At 37.9% G+C, this 24,768-nt stretch overlaps 1 protein-coding gene across 1 annotated transcript; it reads right to left on the reverse strand.

The window, feature by feature from the left end:
• Window positions 1-2,345: 2,345 nt before the first annotated feature.
• Window positions 2,346-21,567, reverse strand: LOC126760529 (uncharacterized). Its single transcript, XM_050476228.1, has 5 exons — window positions 21,421-21,567; window positions 3,519-4,181; window positions 3,192-3,452; window positions 3,048-3,131; window positions 2,346-2,988 (listed from the first exon to the last, which is right to left on the reverse strand). Exons 2-5 carry the CDS (start codon window positions 4,159-4,161, stop codon window positions 2,579-2,581), a joined length of 1,398 nt encoding a protein of 465 aa, XP_050332185.1. The 5' UTR covers window positions 4,162-4,181; window positions 21,421-21,567; the 3' UTR covers window positions 2,346-2,578.
• Between the last annotated feature and the right edge of the window lie 3,201 nt (window positions 21,568-24,768).

The following is a 24,768-nucleotide window of genomic DNA, read 5'->3' on the forward strand; positions in this document are numbered from 1 at the left end:
ATATTTCCCGCATACTAGAACATTCCTTTTTTTGACTTCATCCACTCATACATACATATACAGTATAAAATAAATTTGTTTACCTGGCGCCTGCGAACTTTATCAATTATTGTATGCTAATTTACGAAAGCTCACGCACACGTACACGAAACACAGCTTTCTGATTTTTGAAGTGACTGACGAATTAACTTTGTGCATGACAATTTACATGTGAAAGGCAAAGTTAAAAAAAATTAATGGAAAATATTTCATTTTACCATTTACCATATAAAATACGTTCTTTATGCGATGTGACCTTGTTAACAGAGACTTCCGCTGAATTTTATGACTGAAATTACGCAGAATTTAAAGAAGTTAAAAGTTTGGTTTTAATTATTTGATGGGAATTAACGGCCAGCGCAGTATAAATATTTAATTTTTAAATGTAACAGCCCCTTAATCACTTAAACTTTAACAATAACAGTGAAATTTCCAGAGAAAGCAATAAACTGAAACCAAACAAAGAGCGAGAGCCGATGAACCTACGAAATGTGAAATATGGTCGCATGAGGTAAGTCATGTAAAAGGCCGTCTATATATAAGGTGATCCATTTCGAGGATCTCTACTTTTTTAAAGAAAACAAGTAAGGAAGGCCTAAGTTCGGGTGTAAAAGAACATTTTATACTCTCGCAGGATAAAGTGATAATCGAGATTTCATTACCCGTCATTTACATATTTTTCAAACACCGTATTTGTGGAAAATTTTATTCCGCTATCATCATTGGTTCCTAATGTATGTATATATTATACAGAGAAGGCATCTGGTGGAATGCAAAATAGCGTTATATTGGTAGAAGGCGTGGTTGTGAACCGATTTCACCCATATTTCGAACATGTCATCAGGGTGTTAAAAAAAATATTATATACCGAATTTCATAGAAATCGGTGGAGTAGTTCCTGAGATATGGTTTTTGGTCCATAACTGGGCGACGCCACGCCCATTTTCAATTTTTAAAAAAGCCTGGGTGCAGCTTCCTTCTGCCATTCCTTCCGTAAAATTTAATGTTTCTGACGTTTTTTGTTAGTCGGTTAACGCACTTTTAGTGGTTTTATCCGATTTCTTCCATTTTTGAACTGTATATAGAAATGCCTGAAGGAAACGACTCGATAGAGTTTGGTTGACATAGCTGTAGTAGTTTCCGAGATATGTACAAAAAACTTAGTAGGTAACGGGGCCACGCCCACTTTTCCAAAAAAATACGTCCAAATATGCCCCTCCCTAATGCAATCCTTTGTGCCAAATTTCACTTTAATACCTTTATTTATGGCTTAGTTATGACACTTTATAGGTTTTCGGTTTTCGCCATTTTGTGGGCGTGGCGGTTGGACGATTTGCCCATCTTCGAACTTAACCTTCTTATGGAGCCAAGAAATACGTGTACCAAGTTTCATCATGATATCTCAATCTTTACTCAAGTTACAGCTTGCACGGACGGACGGACGGACAGACAGATATCCGGATTTCAACTCTACTCGTCACCCTGATCACTTTGGTATACATATATAACCCTATATCTGACTCTTTTAGTATAAAAACACAGAAACTTCAAATTTAAGATTATCTCTTTTGGCCGAGGCGACGTCTCAGATAAATAGACCTATTGAGTCCAATTTTCAATGACTCGTTTGAGCATTTCGACTGGTAACTGTCAAATGACACACGTGATATTTTGCTCGAAAACCTAAATCGAAGCGGGATTATCCGCATAGACTTTAGACTTAAATATTTTCACAAGAAGAAAAAGTCTAACCGCGTGAAATCACACGATCCTGGTGGCCAACCAACCCATGTGTAAGAAGTGGCATCGTCCTCTTGAAACCAAATATCAATGAGATCAGGAGCTCCAATTTCAGACATCAAATAGTAGGTTATCATGGCGCGATAATGGTCGCCGTTGACGTCTACGTTCTCACCGGCATAAGTTCTGAAGAAATGATGATTCCACCGAGCCATAAACTACACCAAACCATGATTTTTTCTGGATGAAACTGAATTTCTTCATCGCTGAACAAAATTTGGCTCGAAACGTCGAATCTTCCTGGAGCTTGTCAAGAGCCCATAGAGCGCAACGATATCGTTTGGGAAGGTCGTGTGACTTCAGTTATTGCACAAGCTGTATTTTGTACGCTTTTAATTTAAGATCTCGACGTTAAATGCGCCAGGTCGTTCCATACGTCAGTCCGAGTTGCTGCGAACGGCGCCGAATCGACTCTCCACGGTCTTCGTGTCACTCTCGCTACGGAAGAAGCAAGTTATAAAATATTGAATTCCTACATCTGAAAAAGTCAATCGCAAAGCTTTCAATTACAATTATTCGCGTTTTATTTGTTCGGTAAATTTTCAAAATTTTCACTTACATACATCGTATTACTTACTAAATACATAGTTATGTCTTTAACATACAATAAATTAAATAAATAATTATTTTTCACCTAACCTAACTTTGTTTTAAATTATAGCGACAGTGATGATGAGTTCGCTTCAATAAATCGTATTTACACTATTTCCATACATGCCTGCAAGTCCGGTTTGCAGGCTCAGTTGAAAAAATCCAGTATACCATTCAAAATTTCAATGGCAAAATCGTTTTCACCCGTCGATGCGGCCTTCTTCTTCTTTTGTTTGCGCTCCTTTTTCGACTTTTTCTTCGATTTCACAGTGGTACCATCTGCGGCCGCGGGTGCGGGCGTCACATCGGCCTCCTCAGCCATAGATTCGACATGGCCTTCCGCCGCTTCGGCACCGTTGTCTTCTTTACCTTGCGCATCGTCTTTACGCTCGGCGATGCGGGTGGCGGGTGCAACGGCTACAGCTGGTGTTGCAGCCGCGGCGGGCTTCTCTTCATCATCATCGTCCAACTCATCAAGTAAACCGGCTAAGCTGAAACCGCCATAATCTGCATCGGCAGGCGCCTCTGTGTCATCATCATCGTTCTCCTCGGCATCATCTACAATCAAAGTAGTGTAAACTTGCTATAACAAGTATAAAATGTCATTTTATTATTACCATCTTCATCGGTTTCGTCGTCTTCCTCATCAGCCTCATCAGCTTCATCATCGTAATCGTCATCGTCATCATCATCGCCACCAGCTGAGTGTGAAACCATATTATAAAAAAATATTTCCAATCAGCATTTATAAAATACCCCACCTCCAAAGCCAAAAATGTCATCATCATCTTCTTCCTTGTTCACCTCAGTGGGCAAGGGTTCAGCTTCAGCAACTCTCAAGCCTTCGGGACCAAATTTAAAGCAGGAAACACGCAAAGCTGCCTCTACTTCGTCTTCAGCGCGCAGTTCGAAACCCAAGCAAGCCTTGAAGTCATTCTTAGCTCTGGATAGACCATAAACACGTCCACAGAATTTAGAGTAGCCACCAGGTAAGCCTACGCAGATGGGCTTAGCGCGCTTACCTGTGAGAAAAAAATGCATAAAATAAATACTTGCACACTAAAGTTTGTCTTTCTCTCCTCAATCACCTGAAATTGTACGAGTCGCCAATGTAATATCACCATATTTGATTGCCACCGACATACGTTCATTGCCTAAATATGTGATTTTAGCACAACCTGGCCCACGTACTGGTATCAATGGTAAATTGAATTGCCGGCAACAATCACAATGATCGTCGGTACATTTACAGTATTTGCTGATTGGACTGGGATCATCCGTGTTCTGTACAGTGGTTGCTTCGGTTACTGCTGCGGTGGAAGCGGAACTGCTCGATGCTGCGGCTGGTGCGGCCACTGCTGCTACGGCCGGTGTAGCAACTGCGGGTGCAATGGTTACCACATCGACTATCTCATTTGTCGCTTCGTTAGCAACTTCATTCGCTGCTTCAGCAGCAGCTGCTGCTGCTTCGTCGGCCTGATCGACTACTTCATCGGCGAATTGGGTGGATTCATCGGTGCCTGGCCCTGAAATATCATCCGAATTGAGTGACTCAATGTGTTGTGGTTCGAGTGGCGCTACATTCGGATCGATTTCTTCAGGTGGCAAATTCAGACGTTGGAAGGGAGAGGAAATTTTGTCTGCGCGTCGAAACACTGTTTTAGCATCTACGCAAATGAAGTACATTAGGCATGCGACGACAATGCCGATCACAATATCTTGATAACGCATACTGAATTAAGGATTGAAAACTGTAAAGAGAAAGAGAATTCGGTTAGTAATAAGCGTAGATACTTTTTATTGTTCGGGGTCAATTATTATTCGCTTTTTCATTTCTTATTTTGATAAATTGAAAATATTTTCCAAAACTATGTTGTGTTTGTTTTCAGATATCTCTCATTTGAACTAACAAAAGCCGATTCCTTACTTATAATACTTAAAAAATATTCAACGAAATTATATGATAACCAATTTTAGTTTTGATTAAACGACGGCCACACTGTCGGACCAATGAAGTATCCTTCAAGCAGAAAGGACATCCATCGAGGTAGTAGTAGATGTACCTTGACAATGTGCGACTTCTTTTAGATAGTAGGTGTGCATCCACTCCGTTAGCAGAACTAATATACAAGCATTGAGCTCGCTGATAGTGTGCTCAAAGCTAATCAAGGAGTGCATGACCCCACTAGTAGTAGGGGTAGCATCAAGTCACTTTCATATTAAATTTGTCCAGAAGTCTGATGACAGCCGAAATGGTCGGAAATGGTAAAGCCGATCATCTGGCAAAATAAGCAACCCTTGCCCAAATTCTACCAAGTTAGGAACGAGCACGGTTCCCTTGTCTTCGTGCATTCATGCACTGGATCTAAGGACCCAGATTCCATCAGGTTAGGAAGGAGCAGGGTTCCCTTGTCTTCATATATTCGGGCACTGGATCTAAAGATCTTACGGGAGCTTAGCAAGCGTTGGTCAACAACCAGCTGAACCCTTGCCCACTGAGGTGAACAAAAGCCTTCTGGCTCCAGTGTGGGACGTAAAAGATCCATTTAACTCCTGGTGCTTAGCAAGGGTCACATCACCACAAGGATAGTTGTTCTAGGTGGGTAGGTAGGTAGAATGGCCGTCTCACGACGCACCTAGGCCTTTAGGAAGCACATTTTGTTACCACCAGGACTAAAATCCCTCACTTTATTGGCTCCTTGGGATAGATGTCCTAACTGGACACTGTCTCGTTGGCGCTCACGCGGCGAAGCTAAAGATTTTTAAGGACGCAATTTGTCAAAGTTGCAATGAGGAAGACGAAATGGAACCATGGTTGTCATACTTTCTACGAACCTAGCGAATCGGCTGGAATTGATATGAGCCACCTCAATAAATTTGTGTCAGGCTCTATGCTTTTTGTCGATATACGAAAGTCATTTTAATACATACTTAGGTGTTCTGGGCACCACAACGGACACGCGTCTTTAGCTGTCCTAGTGGGATTATTCGTAGTCTCACGAAGTGCCTGGTTCGTTAACAATGGAACAAACCCACATTCGAATGCCACTTTTTCAGCAACATTTGCAGCGTTTTAGAAAGGATAAAGTGAATTTTGTGCGCCGATTCATCTATATGGATGAGACTTGGGCCTATCACCATGATCCTAAATCAAAACAAGAGACTAAATAGTGGTGTGAACCTAGTTGTACGGCTTCGAACGAGTTCGTGTCCGGAAATCGGTCAAGAAGGTTATGACATCTGTATTTTGGGATGCGAGAGGAATTTTGTTTGTGGATTACTTACAAACTGGTAAAACAATTAATTCTGAATATTATTGCAACCTTTTGGGCCAGTTGGAGGAAAAAATACGTGAAGAAAGACCCGGTTTGCAGAAGAAAAAAAAAATTTTCATCAGGACAATGTACCATGTCACAAGAGCTTTTTTACAAGGGCTAAAATCCATAAATTAAAGTTGGATTTGTTAGGACATCCACCGTATTCAACAGATTTGGCCTTCAGCGACTTCTATTTAAATTTATGCGTGGCAAGCGTTTTTCAGCAAATGAAACGGCTGTTGAAGCGTATTTTGCAGACCTTCCGGACTCTCACTTCAGGGATGGGATCCACATGTATTAATGTATTAATGTATTAGGGAGATTAATGTTTAGGGAGATTATACTGATTAATCAAATTGTGTTTTTCTTATCAAACGACAAAACTTATTGAACAACCGGTATTTACCCAACCACTCCACTCCGTTGGAAGTACCAAATGGAGAAGGACCTGGCTTCGCTTGGAATATCCAATTGGCGCCACGTAGCGAAAAGAAGAAACGACTAGCGCGCTGTTGTTAACTCGGCTATAATCGCGTAAGCGGTGTCTACGCGAATTAAGAAGAAGAAGAAGCAAATTTAAAATCCTTCAATGCTGTATTTTTTAAATGGCCACAAGTGTAGAAATCTGGACGCTCAGGATGCTGCCTTTTTTCCCATATTTTTTATATTTATATTGTGTATTCTCTTAATCTAATATGAATAAAAAAATTATAAAAAAAAGAATAATGAAAATAACAATTGTGAATTACAAAGAAATGTTCGAAATTCAGAACTCTAATCTAGAATATCCCCTTGAGTAGAAAGCTTTATTATTTTGAATGTCAAAGCTCTGTTTATATAAATATTTGCAAATTATTATATTTTCCCTCGAGTCTACAAACAACTGTTATGTAAACAACAACATTATATAAATTCATATTTTTTTGATATTCGCTACAATTTAAAAGCTTCAGCGAAAGTCACTGCTTGACCTCTATGCTTTAAGTTTAAAAACGAAATTTACATAACAGACACTTAAGTACTAAAAAAATGGTAAACTGTTTTACATTGTATTGCTATTAATTAGTTAATTTTTTTGCGCATTCAAATATACAACTATAACAACAACTTATAACAAATGCTTGCCAAAAAGAAAACAGAAAAAGCAAAAGTCATTTGTGGTGCCAAAGTGACGCTACACGTACGACGAGCTGACATAAAAACAACAACAATAACAATGGAAATGAAACTACAAACAAACGTGGTCAACTAATCAACTTTATAAAAACATTAAAATTTCACCTTAACAACAACTACAAGGAAAAATTACGTTTTACATATTTACAAAGTAAATAAGTAAGTAAGTAAGTATGCAAGTTTTTATATGAGAATTTGTATAGCAAGCAAAATGAAACTTATATACTTAAATAAAAGTGTGAATATGAAAAATGAGAGAATATAAGAATATAAAAAATTACCGTTAAAACTGTGAAACAAAACACATGTTAATTAAAAAGAAATTATTATTATATATAAATATTATTTGCATATACTTTAAATTTTTAATATAAGTTAAGGGGCTACATGAGTTTGCGGGTTTCAAAAAATTAATTTTTTTATTGTCTCATTAAATTCTACAACGCCTCCTAAATTTTCAAGCTGATTCGAGTAATAGAGTTAGAGATACAGCCCTGAGAACTTGTGTGCTCGAGGTTAGCTAGGCTAAGTGCGCCATCTTCAAACGCGTTTTTCTCGAAACTGTGTTTTTGAAATCGGTTGGCAAAATTTCTGGAGAACTACTGAACCGATCTTTACGAAATTTTACACAAGAGTTTGAAATACAACTCTTAAAGACTTGAACAATTGCAACTATTTGAAAAAAAAAATATTTCGAGAAATTTTCACTGAAATTTTCATTTGTTTGTGAAAATGTCTGTCAAAAATCCAATTTTTTTCGTCCAAATTCCAAGTTAAGGTTTTAACTAAAACACGTATTTTTTCACTTTAGATGATCCTGTAAAGAATTATCCTGCCAACGAGGGCGCATCTTTTTTGCGAGGGATCACCGGAAATGGCATCGCAATGGCAGAGTTTAAAATAATTTTTCCAAAAATTTAATAGTGTATGTTTGTAACAATAAAAAATTATAATAAAATATTTAATTTTTTGTATGAGAAAAATTGTTGAAGAAAGGTTGCCTTTTACGCGAAGAAACACATGTAACCTCTTAATAAATACCAAAATATGTCAAAAATAGTAAATACGCGCTTTTACGCCACCGTTGCTTTGTCTAATTTTAAGATGGAAAAAACTCGACCTTTATTTAATCATTAGTCAAAACAGTGGTGGCGAAAATGCAAAATAATAAAATACCAGAAAGAAACGAGAGTGAAATTAAACAAATATTTGCGTGAATGACAAATAAAAACGAATTTAGGTATGTATATGTAATATTTGTATGTGAAAGTATACACGCATGAATATTGAAGTGATGCTGCGAGGTTGCGCGCGCATGCGCAAACGAATTAACTTTTTCAACAATGCGTTGACAGACGAAACGAAAACGAAGCTGCGGGCAAAAAAACCAAATTACTTGTAAGTAAGCACGAATTATTAAGAAGTAATTTAAATCAACAAAGGCACATTTGAAGAAGATAAAAAAGAAAAAGAAGAGACACTATTGAGCATTGGTGGCGGGCAGAAGAAGTAGAAGCGGCGAGAAGGCCACACAGCTTAAGCTACATACTACATATGTACATAGATATGTGTGTGAAAGGTAGCCAAAGCTACTACGCGACACACATACCTACACACATTCCGACAAGTGTTTTTTTCAGCCGCACACATACATATGTACATACATGCATAAGCCGGCTTAATTTGTGTTGTATGCTAGTGTGGGACGGAAGTGTCCAAAGAAGCGGTGAAATTTTATAACTACAGTTAACTGCTTATACACATAGACATAGACATATATAAATATGTATGTGTTATTATCATTCTCTTGTTGCCACTTCGGCGCTGCCGTGTTATTTGTGCTGCTTGTTGTTAATGTTTATTATTGTTATTATTAATAACGGATAGAAAGTGTGCGGCGATGCCCAAATTAAATCGGAGCAACAACAAAAACAAATGACAGCTCCCCATACACATAATAAATACAATACTCGCCGAAGCGCCAAGGCAAAAAGCTGACAACAACAACAACTATGCGCACGAAACAAGTGCAGCAATCCACAATTCCGTAACCAGAAGCGCCAATGCTGGCATTCTCGCGGCACTGGCCAAAGAACTAGATAAAGTAGAGACGTGGATGCGTATGTGTGTGTAAGTCATCGCTTTTTTTATGGCAGAACCAGTTCAAAACTATTATGGTCACTCACCGAAAGTGGCTGCTGTAACAGTAGAATAATAATTATAATGACAGCAACAACAATAACAATAACATTAACATGATGAGTGTTTGTGGTAAGCCCCAATAAAAGTTACAAGTGCGTCAATTTAATTTATTAGCTTGGCTAATAACATTATATAGCCTCCATAAAACAATTTTTATGGCAGTTACATAGAATTTGCTTACTAAAGTAAAAAAAATATATATATATTTTTGTGAAATACCTTTAGGCGTATTAAATAAGGTAAATATAAAAACAAGAAAAAATGTTAACTTCGACTCCACCGAAGCATATACCCTTCACAACAGTTTCCACAATAGTCGGGTCGAAATACATTCTTTACAGAACATGGTATAACCGAAACGGACCCGGATTATTTATCCGGCCAAGGACTGTCAACTCGTCAGAACTTTGCCACAACAAGAACAACAACAAAAGCCCTTCACAGGTAAATTTCTAATAACAACTACATATTTCCACTTCTTTGTAGGCACGTCGTTTGATATACAATACAACATTCAAAATGAATTAAGGTAACTTTATAGAGATAAAGATCTTCTTAGAGGATTTTTATCTGGATATTTCTTTTTGTATGGCAGCTATATGAAATAGTCGTACGATCTAAACAATTTTTGGATACCGCGACATTAATTTTGGGAAACAACCCATGCCCAATTTCTTGCACATAACATAATTTTCAATAGCCTCTTTCTGACAGATCTCGCGTGAGTCGTGTCAAGATGTCATTTTATTTTTGTTCAGTTATATTTCGCATTTCATCATGGAAAGACTTACATCTGAACATCGTTTTCAAATCGTTCAACTTTATTACGAAAATTCATGTTCTGTAAAGAATGTGTTTCGCGCGCTTAGCTCAACTTATGGTCAACATAATCGGCCTATAGACCTACTGAGCGTACTATTTGCAACACCATCCCATCTTGAGACCCAGCATTTATTATTCAACAATTTTCGACAGAATAGACTTTAACAATTGAGAAAATATAGCAGCAGTAGCTGAGAGTGTTCACGAAGACCGTGGAAAGTCGATTCGGCACCGTTCGCAGCAACACGGACTGACGTATGGAACGACTTCGCGCATTTTATGACAAAGATTATAAATTGAAAGTGTACAAAATACAGCTTGTGCAAGAACTGAAGCCGTTCGACATTCCCAAATGACATCGCTTCGCTCTATGGGCTCCTGAAAAGTTGGAAAAAGATCCAAGGTTTTCGAACCAAATTTTGTTTAGAGATGATGCCCATTTCTGGCTCAAAGAAAAACAAAATTACCATTACATTACAAAATTACATTTGAGGCGAAAAGCAACCTGAAGAGATTCAAGAGCTGCCATTTCATCCAGAAAAAACAACGGTTTGGAGTGGTTTGTGTGCCGGTGGAATCATCGGTCTATAATTCTTCAAAAATGATGCCGGTGAGAATGTAATTGTCAATGGCGACCATTATCTCACCATGATAACCGACATTTTGATACCTGAAATTGAAGCTCGTGATCTCGGCGACATTTAGTTTCAACAGACGGTGCCACTTCCCACACATCCCATCAATCAAGGGATTTATTGAGAGAACACTTCGCTGAGTAGATAATTTCACGTTTTTGGCCAGTCGTTTGACCAGCAAGAACGTGTGGTATCACACCGTTAGACTTCTTCCTGTGGGAATATGTAAAGTGTAAAGTCTATGCGGTCAATCACGCTTGGATTTGGCCTTGGAGCAAAACTTCACGCGTGTTTATTCGCCAATTACCAGTCGAAATGCTCGAACAAGTCATCGAAAATTGTACTCAACGGATAGACCAGCTAAGACGTAGCCGTCGCGGCCAATATTTGAAAGAGATAATCTTGAAAAATTAAATTCTAATATGGTTCTTTCGAATTATAATAAACATTTCACATTAAATTTGAAGTTTATGCGTTTTTTCTTTAATATAGTAGGGAACCTCGAAATGGATCTCTCTTCATCTTTCCAAATTAATGCTATATCCTATACTGATTCAATATTGGTGATTCCGACAAATGAGCAGCTCCTTGGAGAGAAAAGAACGTTTGCAAATTTTCTCATAGATATCTCAAAAACTTAGGCACTAGTTTGCGTAGATAGGCGGACATGGTTGAAATCATATACATTTACGCTTATACAACTTTTGCTCTGAAAAATCTCAGCAAATCCTCATATACTTGTACATACATATGTATGTATGTTTATTTAGTTCAACCAGCTCGCAGTCGCACTAGAACTCATCCGCATTTCTTGCTATCACTTCTTAATTCCTTATTTGATTGCTTGTATGTACATACTTAATTTTTATCGATACCACAAATGGGCTGCGATTGACCCAATTAAATGCACAAACTTATTTGTACAATCGAACACACTTGCTGACCATACGAGTTGCGGCTAACTGACCCACTCTTGACTCTCCAAGTTTATACAACGACGACGCACATATCATATACATATGTACATGCTGCTTTTTGTTTCCTGATTGTTATCGATTTCTAATGATTCTGGTAATACATGCATGTACATAACTGATGCCTATAACAGACAGAATACCAATTTTCTCTTACCGGTTCAGTTAAATTATGGATAAGTAAACTAAATTAGGTGTTTTTGTGGAGAAATTATATTGTTACGAAGGACTTAAGCAGATGAGGTAGAAAGTAGTGCTGTGTAAAGTTGTGAAAGAATATTTGTAATTTCATTAAAATAAGTTATATCAGTGTTTACATTGTTCATCTTACAAGAGCAAATCTTCGTAAAAATAAATAATCTCTGGGTGCATAAAAAATGTTTGTAAAAAATAAAAGAAATATTATTTTTATATTTTCAATAATATTTTCTTAAAATTATATAGCAAAATTAGTGACACGACAGGTTTTTCATAATTTCTCAATTCGGATGTTAACAAACGATTTATACTCTCGCAATTTGAAGTGTAATAGAGTATAGCCACGCTTCTGGGTAGCCAACCAGTGTGGAGCCTGGCGTCACGGCTGAAAGAGAGGAAGCTTCAGCGGAGCCACTCCAACATACTCGTATTTGGTTTAAGGGTTTGCTGAAGTCGAATTGCAACGTCTGTTCACCAAAGGTACGGCTGAAAGCACGCGCCGGTCTTGAAACAATCGGCTTGCTGTATAAATATGTATAAAACTTTATACCACTCGCCTACCGAGGTTGTGCGCTAGGCTTCGAACCCCACAGGTGGAAACCACTCGCAATGAAAAAGAAGAACAGCCTTGTATGAAAACTCCCAATTTTGATTACGACAACAGCAAACGTAATAAGAACTACAATTTAAGAGCATGCAACTGGAATGTCCGGTCACTAAATTGGGAAGCAGTTGGAAAAATCAGCCTCCATGGCGAAAACTCTTCAAATGGTATATCTGTATACTAGATTTCATCAACTGATGATCAACACATCAATAAAAAAAGGAATTGGTGTTTAAGAACAACGATTAACAGTCAGAGATCTTACTGGCATCGCTGCAATATCGAAAAGATCAGTGAAAACCATTTCGAATGATAATTTTGACCTAACAAAAGGGAAAGCACAATGGTTCCAAAATCACTAAATTTTTGTGAAGCAATGCTTTCCAACTAACAATGTCAGAATGTCATGCGATGAGTCTTGGACCATAATAAATGCTTACGGCACGGAAACAGACGATCAATCGGCCGAATATCGTGGCTAAGATGAGCCGAAGCTGAAAAAACTCGTCAAAAATTAAGGTTACGAGTATGCTGACAGTTTTTTTCGATTATCGAGGTATGGTGCACTCTGAATTTCTTCCGACCCGGCCATACTGTCAACAAGAAATAATATTTGAGTGTATTGCGTCGTTCGCGCGACGGCTGGCTTTTGTATTCTTGCAAGTTGTAAGAGTATAAAATGTTCGGTTGCACCCGAACTTGGCCCTTTCTTACTTATTTCTTATAGATTTATTGCAAATTTATAAATATCGCTTTAACGTTTTTCCAATAAAAAGTACATATGATATATACATATGTATTACTTTTTGCTTTACCTATTACCATTTACCTCACATATTTAAGGCGCAAATTTCTTTCTTTGGTTGCTTTTTCATTTGGACACACAAAAAAATTAGGTCGCATTTCTTTGATACGCGCACACTGAGAATTTTTTCAATGAAAGTAGAAGTTTGTTTGCATTTCTTCTTTACACAACCGGCAAATATGGCTGGTATTTACACATACAGACGTACACGTGATTTTTTTCCGTTGCTGATTTATTTCCTCACACATTTTTCGCCTCCATTGTCACATATTGATTCATTAATTTGCGCTTGTTAGCAAATAGAGGAAATAAATAAAAGAAAGTCTACTATGTCTATGAACCAACGGCACACCTCTTATGAAAAGGTTATGGTGGAAGTAAGTAGTATAATTTATATAACAAATAATACAAATAAATTAATGAAATAATTGACGTGATTCTATTTATGTGCCGCCTCCATGCCTAAAATCAATAAATATTGAATGATATATTTATATAAACTATCTATTGATTGTCCAAAATTGTCATTCATATATAGAAATTGTATAAATCTGTTAATAAAATAGAAAGTGTTTCACATCTTCCGATGACTAACTAAAAATATGCGCGAATATTTTTTTAATCAAACGTATGTGTTTTTTGTTTATTTCTTCTCTTCTCATAAACATTTATTGTGTTGTAATTTTACTTTCACAAAATATTTGCTAGCTATATTTTTTAGCCAAGAAAAAAATCCAAAATAAATTACTAAGTCCTCAAGCAATGCCAACCGTTTAAACGAAAAACTATTTGGTCTTTACAAATGCGAAGAGCAACAACTGTTATGAAATACACCTTTTCTGTAAATTTAGATTTCATCCTACTATTTTGTGTCTCATGGCTATGGTGATAACCATGATGTACTTAAGCATCTAAGCTTCGGAAAAGTCATATGTTCAAAGAAATATCGTTATGTCACGTTGTACTTGAGTTACTCTGGAGAACCGCAGCTATTTTAAACTAATAGCAGCAACCTGAACAATTCCAGGAGCCTACTGGGCGCGACTGAGGAGGGATCACATCACCTAGATGGAACCTAGGGCTTTGAGCCTGCTTCTGCAAATTGCTGGGCAATCCAGAATCTGGTGTTCTAGTGTTTCCTGTTCCATGTCGCAGAACCCACAGTTTGCGCAATAGATATTGCCCATGCTGGATAAGTGCTTCCTATATAGAGCGCGACAAGGAGGCGAAATTTGTCTCGGTGGAGGTTGATCATTTCCTTAAATCTTGAGAGGTTGTACCCTCCTAAAAGCAACTTGGCATGGCACATTCCTGCTACCTGGTAATGCCATTTTCTCCCCACTCTCTCTTCTATTCGGAGTAACATCTTTATAGTATCCTGAACTCGATCAACTGTCAAAGTTTAGGACGTTTTGACGTATTAGTGGTTATTTATTATTCTCTCACTCTCCTGTGAGAGAGGATTAGAACATCTCTTTTGATCTCTGGCCCAGTTCTGACCACAATCATTAAATGTTTTTACACAACAGCAGATAATACGGTCATGCTTCAAATTACAACAGTGCTGCAAATCGGTAGTGGGTCGAAAGTAGAATCGTTACATTCCGCCTTGAACTTCTTTATAAAGTTAACCCACTTCGTAACGTCGCCCCTTGGAATAAGAGCCAGTGGTGTGTCTTCAGCTAGGGCCTTCATTTGGAAGAACGACATTATCTGTCAGCAGTTGGGCAAGTGCGCATCGCACTTGAAGACGCAGACGCAGGCAAGCCTTTGCAGATTCGATAGTGAAACGCCTGTCGAAGACTGCGTTGCCTTAGATGCCCAAACAACCGGTCCAAAAATGACAATAGGCCTTACGATCGTGCTATACAGGCATCTTATGATACCTGACTTGCAGCTCCAGGATCTGCCGGCAGGCGTCTGCATATCATGAGTGCCTTGGTGGCTTTGGATAGTGTTAAATTCACATGCCTACTCCAACACAAGATTGAGTCTAATGTGAGGCCAAGGAGTTTGACCTCTTAGACACCTCCAACTCCCTGCCACCGAGTGTTAGGGGCCTCCCACCCTTTATAGAATGAAACATAGACGGGTCTCCTAAATATTTGACATAGCTGCTCTCCTCGCTTTTCAGTTGAAAGCTTTTATTTTATATGGTATCCTAAAAGTTCAATACCGTCCTCGAACGTCTTAAAGATTATAATAGACGCTTTATTATAGCCGATATATGCTTTTAGGTCCTTCATTGGCTACTGAGGGACTACTCAAAACAGCGGTGGCACCGCGCTATTTTTATAAGTTTCTTGTTATTCTTCCTCATTTTAAATTACGAGAAAGCCTTCATTACTGTGTCAGTAGATAGTAGTAGATCGAAAACCCCTAACTTAGAAATTGAGAAATTCCTGATATTGTCAGCGTTATTTTCGCTCTTTTTCGAATTCCAATTAACCAGGTTTTAAGAAAGACCGCCAACGCTAGTGCATGTAAAGTTTTCAGAAATACCAATTTGAGAGTTTGAAAGATTCATAATCAGAAGTTAGCAGTCACTAACGCATGCATGAGCTCCTGCAGTCGAGTATACCCACTGAACCAAAGTTGCGAAGATCGACAAATTATATACGTGGTTCGATTTTCGGTTTTGGATGATACATACGAACATACAATAAACTCAACGGAAGAAAGAATTATCGAAATGAACTCGCTACGGAAAATCTAACATTTCTACGAAACTTTCTTCCGTTGTTTATTACGTTCTTTTCAGTAGCCGAGATACGCACCAGTAGCCGAGTTACACACCTTTAGCCAAGGCAGAGACTCCCGTGCGCTCCTCCCACCCAGCCCGACCATTCTATTTCGAATTACGAATTGCAAATATATGTGATTACCTCAATAACTATAATTGTGAATTGCTAAAACACATTCCTGGCTAAATTCGACAGCTTACACATAGGTGGGTTAACGGCCAAACAAAAATAGGCGGGAAGTCACGTACAGAAACTACTGTGCTGTGTGTGAGCATCATTTACATGAAAGTCGCATTTCCGGTCGTTGCACGGGGTTTGAAACTGAAACTTGCCGCTGTTGGTGCCGCTGCCGGTGATGCTAATGAGGATGCCGCTGCCGCCGCTTATGACCGAACCAATCTTGTTGACGGTTTAAATATAATTTTGTGCTATTACATAACAACGTCAGCCACACAATACTAACACAGGCGCACACTTATTGCAACGCTATCTAGCCGCTTCAATAATTCACAAGTGCACGCAAAACTTACATATGAGCACAAGCCCTTGTATGCGCATGTGGATGTGTGTGTGCAAGCTAAGCTGTCATCCTTGAAAGTGAATTTTTAATGAGCAAAAGTAATTTGTTAGCGTTTCGGCAGCACACCAACGTTTCTTCGTCATCTAGTTTCTTTCTTCTTCAACATTTTGTTGTTTTTTTTTGCGGCCACTCTGCGAGTATAGGCGGATGGCTGAGCATGCGCCCGCGTGTGTGTGTGTGTGTGTGTGTGAACGCTTAGCAAGTATGAATAATATTACAGTTCCGTTATGATAATGCATAAATTGTATGCCAACAACAACAAAGCAACTAAAAATTCAAAATGATTACAGCGTCACATACATATTTGCAGTGAAATGCTTGCGTAGATTATATAAGCGTTTAAGTGGGGAAGTGAAATTTCTTTCAAGTGTGGCAAGCACATCTCGTGAGCTAACATCCCACCAGCACAGCGGGTAGAAAGCTCAAATAGTTATACAAATTGTTTACATCACATTGTAGGAGAAATATTTAGATACAAAGTCTAGTAATAGAAAAACCACTATTTTACTAATGGACGGCTTTAGTAAGCGGCTTATCGCTCTGAAGGGTCTATTTCGTACCAAAAAACCTACGCAGAATGTTTTGTACATGTTTGATTCAGTATCTCACGTCAAAGATGGACCCCAACAAAGAGCAACAACACCATATTTTACAGTTTCTTTTCGGTAAAGGCGAAAAGTCAATCCAGACGGCTAAAAATGTGCATGGTGCACATGAACACGTGCCATTCCGGTTTGGTCGATTATGATCCGATACTTTCAATGTCAAAGATTCTCGATGCACTAGAAGTGCAATTTTGGAAAATAATAATAGAATAATGGAAATTATCGAGTCCGACAGTCTTGTAAGCACTGGCTCGATTGCACAGGAGCTAAAAATTGCACAAAAACCCGTTTGGAACCATTTGATACGGCTCGATACAAAAATAAGCTCGATGTTTGGGTGCCACAGGAGTTAACGCAAAAAAAAACCACTTAGACTGAATTTCTAATCTTCGAGTAACTGCTAAATCGCAAGAAAATCGATCAATTTCCGAAGCCACTTCGAACAACAACAAGCGAAAATAGATGAACCGACGCAAACGGTAGCTAAGCTAAGATTGAAGGTCAGGCAGGTTTTGTTATGTGTATGGTGGCAATCTGCTATGAGCTATTGCCCTACGGTCAAACTCTTTCTTCGGGCGTCTGCTATCAACAATTGAAAGTATCGGATCGTAATCGACAAAACCGGAATGGCGCGTGTTCATGAGCACCATGCACATTTATAGCCGTCTGGACTGACTTTTCGCCTTTATCGAAAAAGAAACTGTAAAATATGGTGTTGTTGCTCTTTGTTGGGGTCCATCTATGACGTGAGATACTGAATCAAACATGTACAAAACATTCTGCGAAAGTTTTTTGGTACGAAATAGACCCTTCAGAGCGATAAGCCGATTGCTAAAGTCGTATATTAGTAAAAGTGGTTTTTCTGTTACTAGACTTTATATCGAAATATGTATACCTCCAATAATATGTTGTAAAGCGGCCAGTTTAAATCAAAAGAAGAGGAATTGTGTTCTATGAGGACAGCGTCAGAGGATTCGAGAACTTGGTTGGGAGGTTCATATGCATCCCCATTGAAGTCCGGACTTTGAACCAAGTGATTACTACCTGTAAACTTATGATGATGTTACGTTATTTCACATATTTATGTATGTAGTATTTAATATGCAACAATATCTGCAAAATCTATATCACTGAACTCTCAACTCGCAATTCCTACAAGGTATATGTGTCCTCGTTTACATTTTGGCTCACATAAGTATTTGCATATGTAGAAAAATGATAGCGAAAGTTGTAAATAAATGTGGTGGGAGTACCCAAATCAAAATTCAGTTTACGGATTTGCATAAATAATTATGATTACATAATTTATGAATTACTCGAACATTACTTAAATTGTATAATTCAAAGTGTAAAGAGTGGCATTACTATTTAGAAGAAATAAGTACAAAGTGAATGACTGCCAATCCCCTGGAAGTCAACAATCGAACTAAGGTCTAACAACCTGACCAAGTTCGCTGAAGGTTCAAAAAAACATTTTGCTGACATAAAGTAGAGTTATTTAACCACCACAAGATGCTGGAGACCAAATGAAAATCCCAAGATATGCGTGATTAACTATTGGGGCGTCTCTAAAAAAAATATTTGAGATACTTTATCTGCAATCGCGGCATGTTCTTTATCAAAAAGCGAAGTCCCTGAAAAGTTGCCTTGTAGAATAGTTTCTGTTAAAGAGCCCGACTGTTAGTTGATTCTAAAGGGTCACGCATTTCATTTTAATACCCCTGGAACCCAACGTACTACTATGGTAAAAAATAGTAAGACTTTTTAATATAAATTTCGTGCGAGAACTCATTTGTCGAAATATTTATTATATAGGTTGGTATCTGTGCCAAATCTCACATCAAAATAATCATTAGTGTTTTTCTTTCCAAAATTATCCAAGAAAGAAGTTCCATTAAAATTTGTGTGCGAAATCAAATTTCTGGTGCCGAAGCATTCAGAACGTTAGAAAAGGCCTTCGGTGATAATTGTTTGTCACGAGCAAGTGTTTTTGTTTGATACAAATTATTCCAAGATGGTTGAGGTCGCGTTGACGACGAACCACGTCCAGGATGACCATCAACTTCAACTGATGGTCAACACTATAAAATAAAGTAATTGGTGCATGAGAATCGACGATTAACAGTCCGAGATCTTACTGGCATCGTTGGAATATCGGAAGGATCAATGAAAACCATTTCGGAAGATCGTTTGGACCTAAGAAAAAATAAAGCTTTCCGACTACCAGTATGTCATGAAACGTATATTTACTGGCGATGAGTCTTGGATCTATCCTTACGACCCGGAAGCAGACGATCAATCGGCCGAATACGAGTATCGTGGCAAAGGTGAGCTGAAGCCGATAAAACCTCCTTAAATCAGGTCAAAAATCAAAGTTATGTTGACAGTTCTCTTCGTTTATCGAGGTGTGGTGCACTCCGAATTACTACCGACCGGAGAAACTGTCAACAAGGAATACTATGTGAGTGTTACGTGTCGTTTGTGCGTAGCTATTAGTAAAAAGAGGTCGAAATTATGGGCCGACAACTCTTGGTTTTTGCACCACCATAATGAACCGTCGCATAGTGCATTGATTCTTCGTGAGTTTTTCCCCAAATGTTCAACCAATATCGTACCGCAACCACCGTATTCGCCTGATTTAGCTATGTGTGACTTCTGGCTATTCAGTAAACTCAAACGACCGCTCCGGGGAAACCGTTTTGAGTAAATTGAAGACATTAAACGTTATTCGTTACGCGCATTGAAAGCAGTTCCGGAAATTGGCTTTAACAACAATTTCGAGGATTGGAAAAAACTTTGGACCAAGAGTATTGGCGTCAAGGTGGATTACTTTAATGTCGACGACATAGAATTTGAATAATAAAGTAAGAATTATGAAGAAAGTCTTACTATTTTTTGCTCATAGTAGTGTATACTAGAGCTAAGTAGAAGCAATTTTTAATTTACAGACACTTGACATAAGCAGTTAACAAATTCACCAATACTTTCACCACAAATGATGTCCTGAGACTTAAATGACCACCTATTGAGAATAAAGTGTCTGCGTTCCTTTAGGCACTAAAACAATCTGGAAATAAACTCCACATGCTTCCGGTTGACCTCAACATATTAAATATTTAGGGCAAAGCGAATATGTAGCTGTATTTGGGTGACTCTGTAGATCAATTCAAAATCGTTTTAATACAGAAAATATTCAGAAAAACTTAGCTCATTTTTAAAACAGACTGGAGTTGAAACTCGAAGTAAATCATTGATGCGATTTTTTCTGCTTATTTTGTATATATTTCTCTGTATAAAAAATATAATTTTGTCGTGCTTAAAATCACTCAATTTTTTTAGTGAGAGATGTATAATGTTTTTTATTTCTTTGTTTTCAACTATACTGAAGACCACAATTGCAGAGGCATTTTTTTTAGTTGTTTGGGAAAAAGCAAGTAACTCGGTAATTTTTTTTGATCGTGTATATATTCATTTATTATGTATAAATATATAATCAAAATTTTAAAACAGTTATTGCATTGGTTTTCTCAAAAATTGTTCAGTAGCAACTCCACATGCTTGCATAAATTCGAAAACTTAGAAATACATATGTAGATATGTAAACTACATTCCACTTTCACAGCACACAATACATAAATAACAATTAAAAACAAAAAACACAAAATAAAAGATGTCAAAGAACTGTGTGAACAACTCTTAAAACTGTATGCAAATTAGCTCGGAAAGTAGGTGAGTCGAGACAAACTTGTGCATAAGGCACTAATCAGCTATGACTGCAGCAACAAGTTGCCAGCAGCGGCAGCACAAAGGCGATAGGCAAGAAAATACAAATACTTTGCGAGAAAATATTCGAAAAAAGCGACGGAAATTAATAAAAAATAATAATTTAAAGCAATTTTATAAATTTGTTTAACATTTGAAAGAGTTTAAGAATTACAAAGAATTAAAAATAATTTTTAAAAATTTTAAAATAATTTTTAATAAAAATTTTAATTAAAAAAAATATATTTTTAATTAAAGTTTAAAATTAATTAATTTTAATTTTTTTTTTCATTTAAAATAATTTTTAATAAAAATTTAAAATAATTAATAAATTTTTAAAATTAAATATTAATTAATTAATTTTAATTTTTTTTTTAATTTTTCCTTTTTTTTTGAAAACGTTTACGCAAAAATTTGTAACTTTCTTTGCAAAAAAATTTTCATAAAAACACAACAATTTATGATTTCTAAAACTAAATTACTTGATTCAAATCGAAAATCGCCTGCTTTAGCTGAATACAACCGAAGCCTGTTGTATTAGGTATATCCTACACTTATGCACTTACTTCAAAATAATATAAGCACACTTTTGAAAATCGTTAAAAAACGACTCGCCAAATATTGGATTAAAGTTCAACTGAATTAGTTTCCTTGTAAATTTCACTTTCCGAATTTTTGTTTTCGCCGCAACGAACACGCTGTACACGCCACTATTGAACGCTGAACGCAACTAAATCGAAAATATGCAATCAACCTGTGATATTGGGAAGCGCAAAGCCTGCCGCCACTGACCAAGCCCAACCACAAGACACACTCAACACGCTGGCATGCTTAGCGCTGTACGATCGCTCATCAACATGAAAAGCATACACACACAAGCGCACACAAGCTATAGTGGCCGAATGCGCATAAACAATGTCCGGTGCAAGAATTTCTTTCAAGCCTTACTAGTGTGTGGTGTAAGTAAGCCAAGAGAGCGGCACTAAATAGAGACTTTGCTCAGACGCTAAGAGCCAGAGCCAACAACACACCACGAGGCACCAATGAGACCAGATAAAGCATATTTAAGGCACGAGTACATTGTATTGTATAAAGCTTGTGTCGCTTTCTTTGCTGCTCCGGCTACTTCGTCACTCTTCGCCAACAACAACATTAGTAACAGCACCAGGTATTTTTTCGCATACAGCCGGGTAGTGATGGAGAGTGGTGAATGCGCGCATGCGAAGGTCGGCTCTGCTCAATACTCTACACGTACACATATCGACGGCTCCATCGATCTTAAAATTAATTCACTGATAACGGTCAATTTATACGCACGTTTCAAACGTTAATCTAATTCAATATTTCGTACTTGGCTTCGACGTACCGCGTCTCTGGCACGAGTATTCTAATACACAAACCGCGAGTATTCTAAATTCTTTGAGGCGGCTTTTACATTTCTCCATCGCCCAGTACAGGCTTTATGTATGATTTTTGCGTTAATTGATAAAACAAGCACGTACATGCACGCGTTCACAGTCCGCATACGAGTTGATTCGTTCGTACAGACCCATACGTAAGTATATGTATGTATGCATGGCGGTGCGGAATTGTTTTATGGACTCGTAATTTGTGTCACTTAGCCGCATTTTTACCATAATATGTTCCAGTATCATAACAGCTCGGGAAGCGTCGGCTCGTGGGTCACACATCGACACACAAATTTGACTTCTTTGATAAACGGAAGTCTAATGTATGCCATTCTAATGTCCACTATGGGTTCTTTCGTACTTCTCGAGCAGTCCAATTTCCGACGACTCTGCTGCGCATAAACGATCTCTTGAGACCAATTTTAACACCGTAAATCAGTTGTCGACTTATGGTTGAAAGCTTTAGGCTTCAAAAAATCCTTATGAAATCGACCTATCGTGAGCCTTAAAACATCCCAACAAAGGTTCTTAACATCTCTCGACTCACATTTTGGTGAATGTATTAGATAGACTCGTACTAAAAGCCCTCATAACTTTTGTAAAAATGACTGCGAGCAGAGGTCGCAAAAGAGATGTTTGCAACGTATCTGTGGACCCTTTCAATCATTCATCAAACGCATCAATACTGATGACGAGACATGGGTTTATGATTGTGGCACTGAAAGCCATTCCTGCCGAGGCATATTATAAGAAGATATGGAAATTGGATTAAACATTGACAAACTTGTATTGACTCAGGAGCCTATTTTGAAGGCAATAATAGAATTTCTAATAAAATACGTGAATATCTTTTTATCTCAGTCCAGGTCAAATTTGATCAGATAGGACAATATGAAATGCTTTAATAGTCGCTGGATGGATTTTTAAACCGACATATCGCGGTTTACGGAAAGCTATGTACAAATAAAGGATATACAAAAAACTTCAAAGAGAGAAAATGAAGATATACATAATTCTTTAAACTGGAAGCTTCGGGCTTTCAGTTAATTAATATATTTGCGAATATATGTATAGGTATTACTAGAAAGGTTTCCGTCCAACAGTTGTAACTGTACTTATGTGTGAAAGTTTTGTATTTCGTGGCAGCACGCACTACTGTGGATGCAGTCTGCTGTGATTAATATTTTACTTACTAACCTTGACAAGCCTTAAAGCACTCCTGCACGTACTTATAGTACTCTACAAGTAGTTAATACTCGCGTAAACACTTTCCTTTGTTCTTGACGATTACTAGTTACTTGAAGATGAATCACAAAGGTTTTCCACTTAATTTTACCATTCGTGACATGTTTGTAAAAATCAGTTTACTTTGCAAAGAAGAAAACGAAAACTAAAAAGACATACCTACTTGAGAAAAATTTTACCAAGATTTGATTCGATTTGGTATGTCGATGTGAATTCTGGATGAGTAGGAGTTTAACCTGTTACAGTATCCAGAACGATGCTGCGAAAGGATCACTCTAGATTCTCGCGGCAACTCCAACTCGTCGTCTGCCAGGGGTTATTTGACTTCAAGTACGCCATTCATTGGAAGCCCTTGAATACTTATGTTAATGGCTTCATTGTGAATGGCGGTCAGTGCATGTCTGAAGTGAACAGCGTCCGAAGTCTGGTCGGCGCGTTGTCTAATGTCGTCGACATAGTCATGGTAATCAGAGCCTCGGTATGTAAATGCCGCTAAGTGCTATGGTGGTGTTGTGCACTTTGCAGAATACATGCTGCTGCTCTGCTAGACTCAGATGGCGAGTGAATGTCGGTAGTAGCTTTTCACACATCGAATATTTGAAGAGTTGTCAGCGACAGGTTGAGAAGCTTGGTTAGGAAGCTTACTTACGTCGAACCTAGACTATTTAGCATTAGCATGTTTATTCCATCTGAACCAATGAATTTGGAAGATTTTACTTTGACTTTGAATTTCAACTCGGTCGTCATGTACACAGGGATCGGCATGGGGTACTCATTAGTTAAAACAGCTATACCGGCTGGGAAATTGGAGGGGAGTTTTGCGATGCTTCGAGCCGGGATGAAACGAGAGGTAGCAACTGATATCACATTACGGGATTAACGCTCGCCAACGATTACCTCCATAAGAAAGAATAGTTCGGTAAAGGTGCTCGCGGTAAATTCTGTGAAGCCGATCACGTTAGCTTTATTGAAATTAGATCTAGATAATTATGTGCAGATGGTCTGATGGGAAGTTTAGCATAGGTCACCAGGTTATGCTATTTATTAGGCCACCTCAGGTGTCGTCGTTCATTGTGCAGAATATTGAATTGTCATCTGTTCCGCCAGCTCCATCCCCATACGATCGTTTGACAGACAAGAATCCCAAAGATCGTGATGCGCGTGTTCGGGTGAGATCCCGTTGGGCAACATGTAACACACGGGGATCACAGCAATTGATTCGCGTTCCCGGCTCATGAATGCTACTATCTCCCTGATCTT

Source organism: Bactrocera neohumeralis, chromosome 5 (genome assembly GCF_024586455.1).
Source record: "Bactrocera neohumeralis isolate Rockhampton chromosome 5, APGP_CSIRO_Bneo_wtdbg2-racon-allhic-juicebox.fasta_v2, whole genome shotgun sequence".
Classification (NCBI taxonomy): domain Eukaryota; kingdom Metazoa; phylum Arthropoda; class Insecta; order Diptera; family Tephritidae; genus Bactrocera; species Bactrocera neohumeralis.

Coding starts and splice junctions, on each gene's coding strand:
- LOC126760529 (XM_050476228.1), bottom strand. CDS start 4,161: ATGCGTTATCAAGATATTGTGATCGGCATTGTCGTCGCATGCCTAATG. Junction 3,453..3,518: donor GGCGACTCGTACAATTTCAG/GTGATTGAGGAG, acceptor TTTTTCTCACAG/GTAAGCGCGCTAAGCCCATC. Junction 2,989..3,047: donor CGACGAAACCGATGAAGATG/GTAATAATAAAA, acceptor CTTTGATTGTAG/ATGATGCCGAGGAGAACGAT.